The sequence below is a fragment of the Dipodomys merriami genome, unplaced genomic scaffold (assembly GCF_024711535.1).
Source record: "Dipodomys merriami isolate MVZ:Mamm:240054 unplaced genomic scaffold, mDipMer1.0.p SCAF_28, whole genome shotgun sequence".
Classification (NCBI taxonomy): Eukaryota; Metazoa; Chordata; class Mammalia; order Rodentia; family Heteromyidae; genus Dipodomys; species Dipodomys merriami.
The window spans coordinates 14,075,174-14,094,063 of NW_027204270.1; the positions used below are offsets into that span (position 1 = coordinate 14,075,174).

An 18,890-nucleotide genomic window follows, 5' to 3' on the forward strand; every position below is an offset into this window, starting at 1 on the left:
GGACTGGGGCTGGGAAGGTGGCTTAGTGGTGGAGCACTTGCCTCGCATGCATGAGGCCCTGAGTTTGATTCCTCAGCACCACATAAGCAAAAAGGAAATAAAGCCGGAAGTGGCGCTGTGGCTCAAGTGGTAGACCGCTAGCCTTGAGCTGAAGAGCTGAGGGACAGTGCCCAGGCCCAGAGTTCAGGCCCCTCGACCGGAACCAAAAAAAAAAAGTCTCACGGACTTTCCTGCCTGAGCTGGCTTTGAACCACAATCCTCAGATCTCAGCCTCTTGAGTAGCTAGGATTATAGGCATGAGCCACCGGCACCTGGCTACAACTTTTTCTATTGAGTTTTTCAAGCATTGGGGGGAGGGAGGGAGCTGATTTGGCCTAAAACTGCTATTTTGCCCATCTCCACCTCCTGAGTAGGATGACAGGAGTGAGCCCCCACCATCTGGCCTCTCTTTTTGAGACAGGATCTTGCTACATAGCTACATAGCCCAAGCTGTCCCCAAGCCAATCTTCCTACCTCAGACTCCTGGGTGCTGGGATTATAGGTGTGCCTTTTTACCTTACCTGGCCTTTTCCATCTTTCTAATAGAGTGTTTTATGGGCATTTCTGTTTGCAGCCCACTATTTGAGTGACCCTCCTGTATCAACCTACTGAGTAGCTAGAAGTACAAGTGTGCACCACCACACCCAGCTAGATATTTATTCTGTTACCAGGCACTAGTAGCCTATACCTGTAATCCTAGCTACTCAAGAGGCTGACTGAGGTCTGAGGTTCACAGTTCAAAGCCAGCCCAGGCAGAAAAACCTGTGAGACTCTTATCTTCAATTCCCACCAAAAAAAAAGAAAAAAACACCAGAAGTGTAGCTGTGATTCAAGTAGCAGAGCACTAGCCTTGAGCACATTAGCTCAAGGATAGTCCCCAGGCCAAGTTTAAACCCTAGGACCAGCACACACACACAAAACTATTTTACTTTGCAAACTGCATGACATATATAATAAAAATGTTGTTAATTATATTTTCTGCTCATAAGTTTTCCTTATTTTCTATTATAGAATGTTGAGGGAAGTTGGCTCAGTGGTAGAGTGCTTGCCTTGCATGCATGAGGCCCTGGGTTCGATTCCTCAGCACCACATAAACAGAAAAAGCCAGAAGTGGCGCTGTGGTTCAAGTGGTAGAGCGCTAGCCTTGAGCTGAAGAGCTGAGGGACAGTGCCCAGGCCCAGAGTTCAGGCCCCACGACTGGACACACACACACAAAAAGCTGGGCGCTGATGGCTCATGCCTGCAATCCTAGCTACTCAGGAGGCTGAGATATGAGGATCATGGTTCAAAGCCAGCTCGGGCAGGAAAGCCCGTGAAACACTTATCTCCTGTAAACCACCAGAAAACCGGAAGTGGCACTGGTACCTATTAAATTAATCCTAAAACCAATTAATGGGGCACAACCTGCAAAATGCTGCCTTAGCCCCATGCTACTCAAGTGGCTAAGATCTGAGCATCACAGTCCAAAGCCAGACTGGGCAAAAGTCAGTCTTCTCTCTACCAAAAGTTTGAGAAACTGTGGCTGAAGTGGTAGAGTGCTAAGAAGGAGGAGAAGGGAGGAGGAGGAGAAGGGAGGAGGAGGAGGGAGGAGGAGGGGGAAGAGGAGGAGGAAGAAGAAGAGGAGGAGGAGGAGGAAGTGGAGGAGGAAAAAAAACTTCAGAAACATGGGCCCTGAGTTCAAGCCGCAGCACTGGTGTCTGCGCCTCTGGCCGTTGGAAGGCTTGTCCACCTGGGTAGATCTACTCTGCAGACCCCTCAAAGCACGCTTCTCCCTGACGTTCACTGCCCCAGTTTGTGTCTTCCCAGACCGAACACGGGAGCCGGAGCCTGGCTTTCTGTCGGTCTGCGTTTTTTGCCCCTCAGGTTGTCTGGCATGCAACAAGCGCCCAGCCAATCTACTGGAACGGTAGGGATTGGGGCGACGGCAACACCACCACCACCACCAGCACCACCACCCGGGGAGGCCAGACGCGGACCCGGGATTGGAGCCACAGACTCCGCCCAGGGGCGCGGCCACGCCCACTCTGGTCACGTGGCCGCCACAGCTGAGCCAAGATGGCGAGCGCGAGGCGGGTGCTGCCGCGGCGAGCGGTGGGCTGGGCGTCCCTCCGGGCTGTAAGTGCCGCGGACAGCGCCCTCCCCCTCCCCGGGGGCAGCGGGACGGTTCGGGGCCGGGGCCGGCGCTTGTTCGGCGGCGGCTGTCTGAGAGGCGGAGCCCGACAGCCCTTCCCGCCGGAACGAGCGAGGCCGCGAGGAGTCTTTTGGACCCTTACGGGCTGTGAGGAAACGGAGGCAGGCAGCGGTGCTGCGACCCGCGGCCGACGGGAACGCCACCCTGGGCCTTCCCGCCGGCCCGGGCTCGTGGCGCCGGGCTCCCGAGTTCGTTGGCGAACCGCAGTGCTCGCCTTCCAGGTCCCGCGGCGGGAGGAGCCCCCCGGCCCCAGCCGCTGCCTTCCCAGCTGCGGATGGCTTGGAGGACGCTGCGGGGAGCCGGCGCCGGGGCCCGGCTGCGCCCCCCGCGCTGTTGTACTTTGGGCCTGATCGACCGTGGGGGCGGGGGGTTGCCTCTCTTGCTCAGCGAGTGTAGGCGACAGCCGGCTGCTAACGGGTGGAGTCAGCCGTCAGCCGTGTTAGGTGCACAGCTGTGCACCAGCCCAGTGGGTCAGCCACTTTCTAGGCCGAAGGACATAGTTATTTACTCTCTCCGAACGCCAGTTGTCTCGCCTGTAAAGTGGATTACGTTATCTCGGGGTGGTTTTGGAGAGTGAGAACAAGTAGGTAAAAGCATTTGGCATGCTGGGTTTTGGTTGTTTTGCTTTGGGTTTTGGGTTTTGGTTTGTTCGTTGGTTTTGGGTGGTTCTAGGCATCAATCCAGGACCTCAAATCACTTTACCACTGAGCTATAAACTCAGCGGGGTTTCCAGGAAGGGATTACTAGAAATTGGAGAAATTATATTCCCAAACATTGGTTCTCTTTCAGAAAACCACTTTAATGTCTCCAGGCCACTCACCTCACCTCCACCAATTAGTCATGTGGAAAATGAAGACCCTAACTTCAGCTTAGGAAGTTAAGAAAATTAAATGGGATAATAGAGATAATCCTCTAGATGGGAGGGGGTGGCATAATGAAAGTAGGAATAGCATCAGAACCATTCCAAGTTCCAGGCACTTTCCAGCTATGTGATTTGGGGGTAATCTTTCTGAGGCGCAGTTGTTTTCTGTCCTGGAGTTGGGGTAAGGATAACCCCTGCTATGCGTGTTCGAGTTAGTTTTGATGGAGATAAACCGCCCATCTCAGGGCACTTTAGCTCAGAACCTAATGTGGTTACAGAGGATCATCTCTGAGGGGGCTTTTTTTTTATTTAACCAAGAAAATAGAAGACCAGAGCAAGGCAGGTAGGCAGCAGCAGTGGCCTAAGGGTTAAAAGCTTGCACTCTACAAGCCACTCTGCCAGCTTTCCAGTATTGCTCTGTGATCAGTGAGCCATGGAATCTTGGGATACTTTGTTTTTGGTGTCATTGGAATTGGGTGTCAAAAGGTTAGGGAAAGCTTTTTTTTTTTTTTTTTTTTTTGTCGGTTGTGGGACTTGAATTCTGGGCTTGGGCACTGTCCCTCAGCTCTTCAGCTCAAGGCGAGTGCTCTACCACTTGAGCCACAGTGCCACTTCTGGTTTTCTAGTGGTTTATTGGAGATAAGAGTCTCACGGACTTTCCTGCCCGGGCTGGCTTTGAACCTCGATTCTCAGATCTCAGCCTCCTGAGTAGCTAGGATTACAGGCGTGAGCCACCCGTGCCTGGCAAAACTTAACTTCTTTAGGCTTCAGATTTTTCCCAGCAAAGTGGAGATTATGATAGTCCCTACCTCATAAGGTTATGGAGAGGATAATGTGGGTTAGTATTCAAGCCTGGCAAATATTAAAGAATGGATTGTTGTGTTTGGGGGGTGGTTGTTGTTGTTCATTTGTTTGTTTTTGTGCTGGTCTTAGGGCTTTAAACTCAGGCTCTGGGCACAGTTCCTGAGCCTTTTTTGCTCAGAGCTCCCACTTGAACTACAGTTTTACTTCCAGCTATTTTGGTAGTTAATTGGAGATAAGAGTATCATAGGGGGCTGGGAAGGTGGCTCAGTGGTAGAGTGCTTGCCTAGCATGCATGAATTCCTGGGTTTGATTTCTTGGCACCACATAAGCAATAAAAGCCGAAAGTGGCACTGTGGCTCAAGTGGTAGAGCACTAGCCTTGAGCTGAAGAGCTGAGGGACAATGCTAGGCGCAGGGTTCAGGCCCCATGATCGACAAAATAAAATAACTATCATGGACTTTCCTGCTCTGGCTGACTTTGAACCGCAGTTCTCCTATCGCATGTGGCTCGATGGTAGAGCACCTGTCTAGCATGCATGAAGCCTCAGTATCACATTAACAGAAAAAGCTGGAAGTAGTGCTGTGGCTTAAGTGCTAGAGCACTAGACTTGAGCAAAGGAACTCAGGGCAAAAAATATAAAATAAATCTCAGCTAGAATTATAGGTGTGAGCCACCAGTGCCTGGCTCTTTGTTTTGTGCTGGCACTGGGGCTTGAACTCAGAGCCTGGGCACTGACCCTTAGCTGTTTTTTTGCTCAAGGACAGCACTCTACCACTTTAGTCACCACTCTACTTCCAGCATTTTAGATGGTGAGCTGGTCCAAACTGGCTTTGAACCATGATCCTCAGATCTTAGCCTCCTGAGTAGCTAGAATTACAGGCATCAGCCACTGGTGCTTGACACTGTAAATTATTGTTGTTATATGAAGTGCTGTTATGGAAAACTTAAGTGAGTTTCAGTTTAACCTGTTTTACAAACCTGGAGGCAAATTTTATGTCCCCTCAACAATTATGTCATTTATTGAGCCCCTATTGTGGCTTAGGGCCTTGGAAATAAAGCAGGGAATAAAGCAAGGTCTTCCCTCCCTGTGGCATAAGCCTGAAGTGCCCCTGGAGTAATGTTAGTATTCTGTACTAGACCAACTGCAATAGGACATCTCTGGCCTTCCAGCTTAGTCACTGCCATGGGGAAGGAGACGTGTTTACCTAGATTAAATGTGGTAAAATGAAGTTTATTTGACGAGTTGTACTAAGGATGAAAGAGGTAAAGAAGCCCATGTTACTTTGGGAGGAGGGGAGATTGAGACACATTTTACATTGAGGAGGCTTCAAGCTTCTAAGATTCTTCTTTTTTTTTTGTCCGTCATGGGGCTTGAACTCTGGGCTTGGGCACTGTTCCTGCGCTCTTCAGCTCAAGGCGAGTACTCTACCACTTGAGCCACAGCACCACTTCTGGTTTTCTAGTGGTTTATTGGAGATAAGAGTCTCACGGACTTTACTGTCTGGATTGGCTTTGAACTGTGATCCTCAGATCTCAGCCTCGTGAGTAACTAGGATTACAGGCATGAGCCACCGGCGCCCATTCACCCCAGTACAGAGGTCTTCCTGTGAACCTACCACCACCACAGAATCAGGCTCTGTTCTCAGTGATTGCTCTTCTCCTGGACAGCTGTGCCCTATGCATTATGGGTTGTTCTGTCACTTTAAGGAGCACTACCATGAAGCAGCCACAGTGCTGGACTGGACAGTCAGGACGAAGGTATGGAAACAAATGAGTTTATAACCTCTTGGAGGAAAGGTAGCACTGGCATGCTCCCAGTGCTTTGAAGGAAATAACTATAGCCCTGAAATAAATAAGAACTGGAGGTGAGAGGGTGGGTAGATTTGCACAGGCTGAGAGTGGGGTGTGAGGAGAGTGGGGGGGTGGGGGGGGCAGACCCGCTCGGGGAGAGAAAGCGAGTGGAGCTGGCGCTGAGCGCACTGCTTATGCTGGTGGAGAGGGGAGCAACAGGGAAGCTATGAGTTCTGTGAGAGCCAAGTTGTGCTGAGCCTGTGGCCGTGCAGTGAGTCAGGTTCCAGCTTAAGCAACAGAGCTTGTGCCATGCCTTTTATACAGAGTAAAAGGTAAACAATTATGTCACATGGAGAAAAAAAAAGCACACTGGGTTTGTGTTTATTGTTTTTGGGGGGTTGTTTGTTTGTTTTTTTGTGGTACTGGCAGTACTCAGTGTCTTCTTGAACCATGCCCCAGTATTTTTGCTTTTGGTTTGTGTTTAAGATAGAGTCCTAGCCAGGTGCTGGTGGCTCAGGCCTGTAATCCTAGCTACTCAGGAGGCTGAGTTCTGAGGATCACAGTTCAAAGCCAGCCTGGGCAGGCAAGTCTGTGAGACTCTAATCTCCAATTAAATTACAGAAAAGCTGGAAGTGGCCCTGTGGCTCAAGTGGTAGAGTGCTAGCCTTGAGCAAAAGAACTCAAGGACAGTGCCCAGGCCCCAAGTCCAAGCCCCATGACTAACGAGAAAAAAAAAAAAAAGTCCCATACTAACCTTGCTTGGACTGGCCTCTTACTACAACCTTGCTACCTCCCCAGTCCTAATAGCTGGAATTATAGGCATGCACCACCACAGCTTTGTTGTGTGTATGTTGTATGTTGGTCTTGGGGCATGGTGTGCTGTCCCTGAGCTTTTGTGCTCAAGGCTAGTGCTTTATCACTTGAACCACAGCTCCACTTCTAGCTGTTTGGTGGTTAATTAGACATAAAAGTCACAGGCTTTTCTGCTGGGACTAGCTTTCAGATTTCAGCCTCCTAAATAGCTAGGATTCCGGGCATCCTCAGATCTCAGCCTTCTGAGTAGCTAAGATTTCAGGCATTAGTCACTGGCACCCAGATGTTTCATTTTTTGAGACAGGATCTTGCTGGGAAATCATCTAGCCTCAAAATCACAATCAGGACTGGGAAGGTGGCTCAGTGGTAGAGCGCTTGCCTCACATGCATGAGGACCTGGGTTTGATTCCCCAGCACCACATAAGCAAAAAAATCTGTAAGTGGCGCTGTGGCTCAAGTGGTAGAGCACTAGCCTCGAGCTGAAGAGCTGAGGGACAGCGCCCAGACCCAGAGTTCAGGCACCATGACCGACAAAAAAAAAAAAAAAATCACTTTCTTGCCTTGGCCTCTTTTTACAAGATAGGAAGGAAATTATTAGATGGACTTCAGGAGAAATTACAGAGTTTGAATTGGAAAAGAGCAAATAAAGCCATTGAGTAGGCAGCTAGAAGTGGGTCTGGACTCTTTCAGGAGAGGACTGGCCTGGGAGCTCGGGCCTCTTGTCCCAAAGTACAATATTCTTTTTTTCTTTTTTGTTTTTTCATGTGTGCTAGTACTGGGACTTAAGAACTTGGGGCAGTAAGCGGAAACTTACTTTTTCCTCAAGACTGGTATTGTACCACTTGAGTCATAAGAGTCCTAAGGAGCCAGTGCTGGTGGCTCATGTCTGTAATCTTAGCTACACAGGAGGCTGAGATCTAAAAATTCTAAAATCTAAGATTCAAAAGCCCATTTGGCAAAGACTCTGAATTAATCACCAAAAAATGGAAGTGGAGGTGTGACTCAAGTGATGAGACTTGAGTGAAAAAGCCAAGAGAGAGCATGAGGCTCTGAGTTCAAGGCCCAGTAATGGTGAGCAGAATGGAGGGGAAGTCTCAAGGCATTAGGTGTCTTCAAACTCTAATCCCCAGGCCTCAGCCTCCTGAGTAGCTAGAGTTATAGGCACAAGCCACTGGCACCTGGCTTGCAATGTGCTTTTGATGTTAATACTAGAGGAAATTGCATATGCATTGAACAGTGAGAAATACACTTGTCTCAGCATTAGCCAAGAAGACCCATCCTATGAGAACCGTCCACGGAGAACTGTGACAGTCTCTCACTTTTCTTTCCTCTTAAATCAAAGGTCAGCACCTCATCTATGGGCACCTTTCCAAAGCAGGTGAAGATTGTGGAAGTTGGTCCACGAGATGGTCTACAAAATGAAAAGGTAAAGATGGAGACTACCAAAAAGAGATGCAAATTACGGACTTTTGATAAAATGGAATATTAGGAAGTTGTCAGTATAAGAGTATGTAGGAGGGCTGGGAAGGTGGCTTGGTGGTAGAGTGCATGCCTTGCATGCATGAGGCCCTGGGTTTGATTCTCAGCACCACATAAGCAGAAAAAGCCAGAAGTAGTCCTATGGCTCAAGTGGTAGAGCTAGGATTGAGCTGAAGAGCTGAGGAACAGCTCTCAGGCCCAGAGTTCAGGCCCCACAACCAACAAAACAAAAAGTATGTAGGGCTGGGAATGTGGCTTAGTGGTAGAGTGCTTGTCTAGCATGCCTGAAGCCCTGGATTCAGTTCCTCAGTCGTACCACATAAACAGAAAAAGCTGGAAGTGGTGCTGTGGCTCAAGTGGTAGAGTGCTAGCCTTGAGCAAAGAAGCTCAGGGACAGTGTGCAGGCTCTGAGGTCAAGCCTCAGGATGGGGGGGGGGGGAGAGTAGCTAGGTGTTGGTAGCTCACGCCTGTAACCCTATCTACCCAGGTATGTTGAGATCTGAAGATTATGATTAAAAGCCAGCCTGGGCAGGAAAGTCCAGGAGACTTTTTCTTTCTTTCTTTTTTTTTTTTGGGTCTGGTTGTGGGGCCTGAACTCTGGGCCTGGGCACTGTCCCTCAGCTCTTCAGCTCAAGGCTAGCGCTCTACCACTTGAGCCACAGCACCACTTCTGGCTTTTTTCTTTTTGCTTATGTGGTGCTGAGGAATCGAACCCAGGGCCTCATGCATGCAAGGCAAGAGCTCTACCACTGAGCCACCTTCCCAGCCCCAGAAGACTCTTATCTCCAATTAACTACCTTAAAACCAGAAGTCATCCTGTGGCTCACAGTACTAGAATGCTATCCTTGAGTGAAAAAGCTCAAACACACACACACACACACACACACACACACACACACACACACACACACACACACACACACACACACACACACACACACACACACACACACACACACACACACACACACACACACACACACACACACACACACACACACACACACACACACCATACACACACCACACACACACACACACACACCCCACCTACCCCAGGCTGGGAAGGTGGCTCAGTGGTAGAGTGCTTGCCTTGCATGCCTGAGGCCCTGGGTTCGATTCCTCAGCACCACATAAGCAAAAAAAAAAAAAAAGCCAGAAGTGGCGCTGTGGCTCAAGTGGTAGAGTACTAGCCTTGAGCTGAAGAGCTGAGGGACAGCGCCCAGGCCCAGAGTTCAGGCCCCATAACCGGACCCAAAAAAAAAAAAAAGAAAAGAGTATGTTGTTGCGTTTAGGTTGTAAAATAGTACATCTGTTTGTTTTTTGTGACAATCCTGGGGCTTGGATTCAGGGCCTGGGTTACTCTGCCACTTGAGGCACAGCTCACTTCTGGCTTTTTTGGTGGTTAATTAAAGGTAAGAGTCTTATAGGCTTTCCTGTCCCAGCTGGCTTCAAACCTCAGTCTTCAGATCTCAGCCTCCCGAGTAGCTAAGATTACAGGCATGAGCCACCAGCACCCAGCTTAATACTCTTAATGGAAGGTTTGAGCAGAAAGGTAACGGATTCTGTGTACTATGAATTGAGACTTAAGCATAATGTCCATGAGTGGGAACTCAGGACCCATAGGATCTGGTGAGCAACCAGGTGACCGGAGAAGTAAAGCAGTAGGCTGAGCCTTGTGAGAATAAAGTCCTGTGCCACCTGAGAACAGGAAAGAGGAGGATTGGGATACTTTGGGCCCTATGCCATAGACCCCAGAGGCAAGAGTGGGAGTCATCTCTGCACATGCAGGCTCCCCATTTGTTTACGATGGGTCATAAATTAACAGACATTCAGTTCAGAGACAGTGTGCATGGCAGGAAAATGTGATTTCCCAGTAAATATGAACTCAAGTGAGAGGCTGCTTCCACCACAAGACCCTGTATAGATGTGAAGACAGGCAAAGATTTCTTGTGAATTCCTGCTCATGTTTGGAGGCTGAGACTGAAGAGCTTGCTGTAGCAAAAGCCTTGAACTAACAGCAGCGCCCACTGAGGCCATTTCAGTACCAGTGCTGCTAACCTATCTTGTGCTGTCCCATCTTGCTGTAGAATGTTGTCCCTACTGCCGTGAAGATCAGGCTGATCGACATGCTCTCTGAAGCAGGGCTTCCCGTTATAGAAGCCACCAGCTTTGTGTCTCCCAAGTGGGTTCCTCAGGTGAGCTGCAGCCTCGAGTGGGAGTTAGTTGGGAGCATGGGTTTCCACACTCTCTCTGAGAGGTCTTACACCATCCTCCGCACTGTGGGGCACTGAAGGGCATGACTTGGGAACTGCAGCGTGGATTCATTTGGGGGCCTGCCCCAATCTATTGGTAGCTTTGCTAAGATTTCTCCCCCTTGCATGTTGGAGGTGGTTGCTCAGGTCTCCTCTGGCCAAATGACAAGACTCTCTGCGTCTGTGGTTTCCATGTGTGTAGAAGGGCACAACCCATGACCCAAGTCACAGATGGACAAGAAGGTTAGACAGATCCTGTTACAGAGAATGCAAAGAGTGGGTCCAGGGACTGTGCAAATGTTGGTGTGGTGTTAACACAGGTATGACTTATATAACTCTGACAGTGTTGGTCATATGAAGAAATGGGAGGTGTCATCCAAACCCCCAGGCCTCCTGGTCCTTCCACACTCAAGCAGATAGCAAAAGCCCTGGGCAGACTCAGCCCTGAAGAAGGCTTTTTCCAGGGTCTACAGAACAGAGACTTTGGTGAAAGATCGTTCTCTACCTGTTGAGATCTCTGCCTGCTTTGGTAATTAGTTGACAGTGACTTCTTCGGCTCCAGATGGCTGACCACACTGAAGTCTTGAGGGGCATTCAGAAGTTTCCTGGCATCAACTACCCGGTCCTGACCCCAAACATGAAAGGCTTTGAGGCAGCGGTAAGAGGCTCACTTGATGGGAGCTCCTGGAATAGATTGAAGGCATTCGTCCCTGTACTGGGGTGTCCCTCTTCAGTAATGGCAAGCAGTCCTGGCCCTGCCACTGCTTTGTGATTACTCTGTGATCTTGACACGTACTTAACTTTTCAGAACATAGTCTGCCTATGCATGAGTGCTGATGAGTACCTTCACATGAGTGACTACCTTTGGGATAGTTCCAGAATGTGGAGTGTACACAGATACCTATCCAGTGCCTGACGGGAGACCTGTTATTACTGTTGCTGTTATCACTGGGGCTTGAACTCAGGGCTTTACACTCTCACTTGGCTCTTTCAGTCAGGGCTGGAATACTGCCACCTGAGCCAAAGCTCCACTTCTGGCTTTTTGCAGGTTAATTGGAGATAAGAGTCTCCAGAGCTTTTCTGCCAGGGCTGGTTTTGAATCTCAATCCTCAGATCTTAGCCTCCTGAATAGGTAGATGTGTGAGTCACTGGCACCTGGCCTCTACTTCCCCCAGGAGCCCATCCTGAGCCAACATGACCTCCTTTATGTATGCCTTCAATGGCCCGGTTTCCAAACAAGGCCACATTCAGAAGAACTGGGGATAGGACGTCACCACATCATTTTATAGGGGCACAATTCCTATAATGTACATTTTACATTAGACACCCAATGTTCTTGAGGAAAGCTGAAGTCTTTCTTTGCCTGGGTGTTGGCAGGTGGCTGCCGGAGCCAAAGAAGTAAGCATCTTTGGTGCTGTCTCTGAGCTCTTCACCAAGAAGAATGTCAACTGCTCCATAGCCGAGAGCTTCCAGCGCTTTGATGGAATCATGAAGGCTGCACAGGCTGCCAGCATTCCTGTGCGCGGGTGAGTCAGCCCTCAGGCCCTGCCCCAGTTATCCTTCCCACATTACATCATAAGCAGTTTTGACTTAAGTATCTGGGTCAGCCCAAGCCCCACATGTCAGCACCTCTTCCCAGGTAAGTATGGCAGAAGCCCTATAGGAAGCCCTTCCCTTGATTGTAAATGTGGCCCTCTCCACAGATGGCCCCCTCTAGCTGTTCCTGTCGCTTTTCCCTGTGTTTCTTCATGGCGCTCACCTTGCTCCTTGCTCGATTGCCTCTTTGTTGCCTAGTCCCAACCTGAAAGTGCTCTAGGACAGGACCCAATTGGTCTTGCTCACTGCTCTGTGCCTGGCACATGAGTCATCTCAGCTGCTTACTTGGCCCTCAGGCCAGCCCCATCTGGTTCTCACTGTTACCCACTCCTGTTCTCATCTTTGGTCTTTTGAGCACTAGCCCAGCTCCCTGCCATGGTTCTCCACTGCGTCTCCTAGTGCTTAGCCCCACTGCCTGCCTTGCTGCGCCACCACCGTTGAGCTAGCCTTTTGTCCAGGCCCTGGGACTCCCAGCTTCAGGTCAAGCAGCTACCCAGCCTCAGCCTGGCTGGGGGCATTGACGCCATCCCTCCCATCTTCCCGCAGGTACATCTCCTGTGTCCTTGGATGTCCCTATGAAGGGAAGATTTCCCCGGCTAAAGTCGCTGAGGTGTGTGTCTGTGGGCTGCTTCGCCTGTCCCTGCTTGCACAGGTGCCCTGGTCATTGATAGCATCTGTTACCCAATTCCTTCATTAGGCCACTCCAGGCCTCACTTGATCTCTGCAGGCTCCCGGCTAGCCAGGCTTCTGCCCAACCAGAAAGCCTCCATTCAGCTTCTGGTCCCAGCAGCCGATGACCATGCCTGATGGGTGAAGAGGTGACCTCAAGGTGGCCTGCCCAGGGTCCTCATAGGTGAGGGGCCCCAGCTTTGGCAGAGTAAACAGTGGCCACATCAGGGGCTGGGAAGGTGGCTCAGTGCTAGAGCGCTTGCCTTGCATGCCTGAGGCCCTGGGTTCCATTCTTCAGCACCACATAAGAAAAAAGAAAAAAGCCGGAAGTGGTGCTGTGGCTCAAGTGGTAGAGCGCTAGCATTGAGCTGAAGAGCTGAGGGACAGCGCCCAGACCCAGGGTTCAGGATCCATGACCACACCCCCCCCCCAAAAAAAAAAGAGTAGTGGCCACTTCACTACTGGAAAACTTAAGAGGGGGATTAGATTTGAGCAGTCCAGGCGCTCGTGTCATTTTGCCCTCAAAGCTCCACTGCTGATTTATATAAGAGGGAACAGAACTTTCTGCCAGGTTAAAGATGGTGGAACAGGTCTTACTTGTCCTTCCCTAGTACATGGAACATCCAAATAGGAAGAAGACCCACTCACTGAGAGGCTGCTGGGGCCAATAGTACCCTCACAATGCTGCCATTTCTCACCCTAACCTTCCCTGCAAGCAGCAATTGTTCCTTCCAAAAGCAGAAATCAAAGCTCAGAGAAGTTAAAATCCTTAGCCCAACACAAGGACTTTCACCGAGCATCACATGACTCCAGAGGCCTGTCCCCCCTCTGTACACCTGCACCTGCCCCTCCTGCCACCGCCCCTGTCAGCCCTTGTCCTGTTGTGTGCAGGGAATAGGGATGTCACCATGTCACTTATCTAGCTGGTGATTGGTAGGTGTCATCCTTGCCTCTTGCTTCGCACAGCCTTGTTCAGCAGCCAGTCATGGGTGCCCCTCCTCAGGAGAGGCATCTGCTGCTGCAGCTGTGCCATGACCCAGGGCTTCTAAAAGTACACAGTGGCATCCCAGACCCACGATTTCATAGCAGATGTTTTTTCAGGGATGAAGCTGAAGGACAGAAATTGGTTTTGCATCCCAGTAGCCTATAGGTTGACAATGAATATATGAAGGACTGAAGTCAGGGAGCAGAGGGCTACCCCTGTGGCTAGATCTATACCTGAGTCACAATTTCCTGCTGGGAAGGGTGAGGCTAGCACACAGAGTTGTCAAGAGCCTAGGACCCAGTAGGAATTTAGCACCGCAGACATGGAACATCTGCCTGGTCCCAGGATCCCTGCCCCCTTATTGGTGGGTCTGGAGTTCTCTAAGAGCCTGCTTGCCCCCCGCCCCCCAGGTTGCCAAGAAGCTGTACTCCATGGGCTGCTACGAGATCTCCCTGGGGGATACCATTGGTGTGGGCACCCCAGGGCTCATGAAAGACATGCTGTCCGCTGTCATGCAAGAGGTGCCTATGGCTGCCCTGGCCGTCCACTGCCATGACACCTATGGCCAAGCCCTGGCCAACACTTTGATGGCTCTGCAGGTAATCAAAGGTGCATTTGTGCACAGGAACACACACACATGCACACACACACTCTTCAGAGGACACAGGGATAAGGCCTGGGTTTTATTTAGGCAAGTTAATGATAGGCAAATTAGTGAGAATGTTTAGCAAGCCAGGTGTGGTGGCACACTCCTTTAACCAGCAATTGGGAAGCTGAAGCAGGAGGATCACAAAGTTGAAGCCAGCCTGGGCTACATAGTAACACTCTATCTCAAAAACGGATTTGAAAACAATTCTCTTTTAATGCAGTAGAGAGATAAAGAGGAAATGGGGAGGGAGGGGAAGTAAGGAAAGAGAGGGTTAACTGGAGTGGAGGAAAAGGTCTTGAGAACATGTTCCTAAGCACGCAGTGGTACAACCTTTACAGTGGCGTTGCTTAAGAAATGTGAACCATGGAGCTCCAGTGGCACAATCAGTTTAGCGCAATACTTAAACGTGAATCAGGGGCCAAGCTGTGGCCTGCCAACGCACAAGGCTCCAATCCATTACTATCACAACAATAATTTAAAACAACAAGTTGGGCGTTGGTGGCTCACACCTGGAATCCTAGCTACTCAGAAGGCTGAGATCTGAGGATCATGCTTCAAAGCCAGCCCAGGCAGGAAAGTCCGTGAGACTCTTATCTTGAATTAACCACCAGAAAACCGAAAGTGGAGCTATGGCTCAAGTGGTAGAGCACTAGCTTTCAACTGAAGAACTGAGGGACAGTGTCCAGGCCCAGAGTTCAGGCCTCACAACTGACAAAAAACAACAACAAAAACAATAGCAGGACTGGGAATGTGGCTCAGTGGTAGAGTGCTTGCCTAGCATGATGAAGCCCTAGGTTCGGTACCTCAGTACCACAAACAGAAAAAGCTGGAAGTGGTATGATGGCTCAAGTGATAGAGTACCAGCCTTGAGCAAAAGAAGCTCAAGGACAGTGCTCAAACTCTGAGTTCAAGTCCCAGAACTGGCCAAAAAAAAAAAAAAAAGCAAAAACAGAGGAGAAAACATGCTTCTACAAACTAGAGCCAGGCACCAGTGGCTCACACCTGTAATCCTAACTACTCAGAAGTTTGAGATCTGAGGATTGTGGTTCAAAGCCAGCCCAGGCAGGAAAGTCCATGCATGAGACTCTTATCTCCATATAATTACCAAAAAAACAGAAGTGGAGCTGTGGCTAAAATGGTAGGGTATTATCCTTGAGCTGAAGAGCTGAGGGACAGCGCCCAGGCCCAGAGATCAAGCCCCAAGACCAACCAAAAAAAAAAAAAAGAAAAGCTAACTTTCCTATCTGCCAACAGCTTGGGACATGAAGCAGGCAGGCAGCTCACCTCATATAGCCCCTGTTTGGGCTGCACCACTGGGTGGATAGAAGAGCAGTGTGGATTCCTCCTGACACAAACAAAGCCTCTGCTCTGGAGTCAGCCATTCTCAGATACAGAGTCTGCAGTGGCTCCACAGGCTTCCATAGTCCCAGGAGTGGAGGCTAATGGAGCCAGCAATGGAATACTCATTGGAACTGAGAATATTGAGGTTTTGGGGGCTGGGAAGGTGGCTCAGTGGTAGAGCGCTTGCCTTGCATGCCTGAGGCCCTGGGTTCGATTCCTCAGCACCACATAAGAAAAAAGCCAGAAGTGACGCTATGGCTCAAGTGGTAGAGCGCAAGCCTTGAGCTGAAGAGCTCAGGGACAGCACCCAGGCCCAGAGTTCAGGCCCCACAACCGACCCAAAAAATAATAATAATATTGAGGTTTTTGAGAAACTTAAAATTCTCTTTGTAGCTTAGTTAAGCATTGGTAATCTCCTGGACATGAATGTCCCGAGCAGCAGTACCAAGTGCCATCTAGGACATGAGCATTAGCAGAGCCAAGCAGCCTGGGAAATAGGATGGAGCCCTTGGGAGGTTAGTGACCCAGCTGTAAGAACAGCCACGTGCTCATGCGCGCGCGTGCGCACACACACGTAGGGATCAGTAAACAGCCAGCTGTAAGAACAGCCACATGCTCATGCACACACACACACACACGTGTAGAGATCAGTAAACAGCCTCTGAGGGTGGAGATCTCAAGAGTGGGAAGGATTAGTTGTGATCTAGAAGGGCTTTTCTCAGGAGAGGTGTCCTTTAAGCCAAGACCTGAAGGGTGAGGAGTGAGCCAAGATGGTGGAAAGGAGACCATGCAGGCAGTTCCTGGCACTAAGATAAGCACTGCCTCGGGTTTTTCACTGCACAGAATCAGGCTGAAAGACTGATGACACAGAGGGGATTTCAGGCAGTAATCGATGGGAGGTCTCCAGGAGCATAGCCACGAGTCACCGTTGTTTTGTTTCCAGATGGGAGTGAGTGTTGTGGACGCATCTGTGGCGGGACTCGGAGGCTGCCCCTATGCACAGGGGGCATCAGGGAACTTGGCCACTGAGGACCTGGTATACATGCTCTCAGGCTTGGGCATTCACACGGTAAGCCCACTTGCTACCTGGTGGCGACAGCCCAGAGCTGAAGGGGCGACACGTGAAGAAGCCCCCAGGCATGTGTAGGGTTGTGGTGAAGAAGGGGGATGAGGGGGTAGGATGTTTTTATTGCTGAGACATCAGGTGGGGTGAGCCTGGCCAGCGTCAAAGCACAAGAAAGCCAGGGTCTCAGAATAACATCCATAATTATGTCTCGGAGGTCCAGAAGTATGAAAAGAGTTTGGAATGGCACCGGGTTCCTAAGCTGAAATGATCACTCTCCTGAGCTTTTGTTTGCTCTCTCTGAGCTGTGAGCAGCAGTTTGCTCCTCCCACCCCTGCTGCAGGCTCTGTAAGAGGCTGTAGGACCCCCATGGCAGCATGGAAGTCACACCACACACATGCTTTGAGATCCAATGCAACTGAGCCCATCTTTATACAGGCTGCTGACCTCGGACAAATTCTAAGTCTGAGAAATGGGAACAATAATAATAACACCTCATTAGGCTACTAGGAGGATTAAGTAAGAAAATGTATGGCTGATGGGCTGGGAAGGTGGCTCAGTGGTAGAGTGCTTGCCTTGCGTGCATGAGATCCTGGGTTCGATTCCTCAGCACCACATAAGCAAAAAGAAAAAAGCCGGAAGTGGCTCTGTGGCTCAAGTGGTAGAGTGCTAGCCTTGAGCTGAAGAGCTGAGGGACAGCGTCCAGGCCCAGAGTTCAGGCCCCACGACCGGACCCCCAAAAAAAAGAAAGAAAGAAAATGTATGGCTGAGGGTGTAATGTGCCCAATTAGCATATTTGACACCCTGGGTCCACTCCTAGCACCAGAGAAACAAAACCAAACAAACTGTAGGACACTTAGCACAAGCTAGGCATCAGTGATTCACGCCTGTAATCCTAGCTACTCAGGAGGCTGAGATCTGAGGATTGTGGTTCAAAGCCAGCCTGGCACAAAAGCCCATGAGATTCTTATCTCCAACTAACCACCAGAATAACCAGAGGTGTTGCTCTGGCTCAAGTGGTAGAGCACTAGCCTTGAGCCTTGAACTGAGAGATAGCGCCCAGGCCCAGAGTTCAAGCCCCACGGCCAAAAAAAAAAAAAAAAAAAAAAAAACCACTTAGCACAGAGTTGAGGGTAGAGTACACATCAGCAAAGAGAAGCAGTGTTGTGTGGCACACAGAGCTATCTAGGGCTGGGGGTAGCAGGGTGATCCAATGCTTGCCTAGCATGCACAAGGCATACACAAGGGGTGAACTCTAGTTCCAGAGACTCAGACTAAAGAGGTCCCTGGCAGTGTCTCCACAAACTATGCAAGGGGTTGTCAGAAGAATAACCCCAGATGCCAGGCGGAGATGCCTCTCAGGCAGCTGGGTCCCACTGTCAGGGACAAGGGCCTGCTTGTCCTCTTTCAGTGTCCTAGTTGTCTGTCCAATCTTCTGTTTCCCTGGATGTTGCCGGCCTGTCATGACTGACTGCATCCTCTAACTTGTGTCTTCAAGGGTGTGAACCTCCAGAAGCTCCTGGAAGCTGGGGACTTTATCTGTCAAGCCCTGAACAGAAAAACCAGCTCCAAAGTGGCTCAGGCAACCTGTAAACTCTGAGCCCCTTGTCTTCTGTGGCCCCTTGGACTTCATGGGAGTAGGACGTGCGTGGGTGATTTCAGAATGAGGAAATGGAAATGAGTATAAAATAAAAAGGAGTGGGCACTTCACTGGCCGCTCTGCACTGAGGTGTCTCCTGGCAGGAAGGAGGCCAGACCTGAAGATCAGCGCAGCCTCCATTCACCAGGCCCCAGAGCTCAGGAGCTGAGTGCGGGAAGACACATGGGAACCTGCTTAGGGTGGTCCTGGAGTCAGTTTCGGGGAGTCTGTCAGCTAGACCTGTACACCGCTGACATGATCCAGGCCCCTGCTCTCTACTGAGAGCCGGCAGAGGGCACTTGCTGATAGGGTTGAGGGCTGGGCTTCTCTGGTGGGCATCCGCCAACTCCAGTATCTCCGGGAGTCTTCACACCGAATGTGATTTTTTTTAATTATTAAAGATTTAATTTTCCAGTACTTGCGGTGAGGCCGTGTGTTTATGACTGCAGCACTGCACTCGCGGGGAATAAAGGCGGGCCTTGCCCAGCATCCCTGGGCTTCCTCCCTCGTGGCCACGGCGCCCCGGTCCAGGGCCTGCGCGGGCTCCGGGTCTCCGGCTCTCACCCCGCCCGCTGTGCCCACGCAGTCTAGGGGTGCGCCTCTGCCCCCGGTTCTGGCAGCCAGCCCTTCCCGGAGGTGGGGAACGCGTGTCCGGGCTGCGTGGCTCCGGGCTGCTCAGCGCGCGTCCGTGCCCGGCCGTGTCCTTAGCGGCCC

At 50.5% G+C, this 18,890-nt stretch overlaps 1 protein-coding gene across 7 annotated transcripts; it reads left to right on the top strand.

The window, feature by feature from the left end:
• The first annotated feature begins 2,070 nt into the window (after window positions 1-2,070).
• On the top strand, window positions 2,071-18,593 carry Hmgcl (3-hydroxy-3-methylglutaryl-CoA lyase). Of its 7 annotated transcripts, none has more exons than XM_070037641.1 (9): window positions 2,071-2,154; window positions 7,843-7,926; window positions 10,070-10,177; window positions 10,797-10,892; window positions 11,612-11,760; window positions 12,377-12,440; window positions 13,895-14,083; window positions 16,418-16,543; window positions 18,036-18,593. In XM_070037641.1, exons 1-9 carry the CDS (start codon window positions 2,095-2,097, stop codon window positions 18,135-18,137), a joined length of 978 nt encoding a protein of 325 aa, XP_069893742.1. In that variant the 5' UTR covers window positions 2,071-2,094; the 3' UTR covers window positions 18,138-18,593. The 7 variants fall into 7 exon arrangements, with proteins under 7 accessions (XP_069893742.1, XP_069893745.1, XP_069893744.1 ...); XM_070037644.1 differs by lacking the exon at window positions 2,071-2,154 and adding an exon at window positions 2,677-2,817; XM_070037643.1 differs by lacking the exon at window positions 2,071-2,154 and adding an exon at window positions 2,677-2,813.
• The last annotated feature ends 297 nt before the right edge of the window (window positions 18,594-18,890 follow it).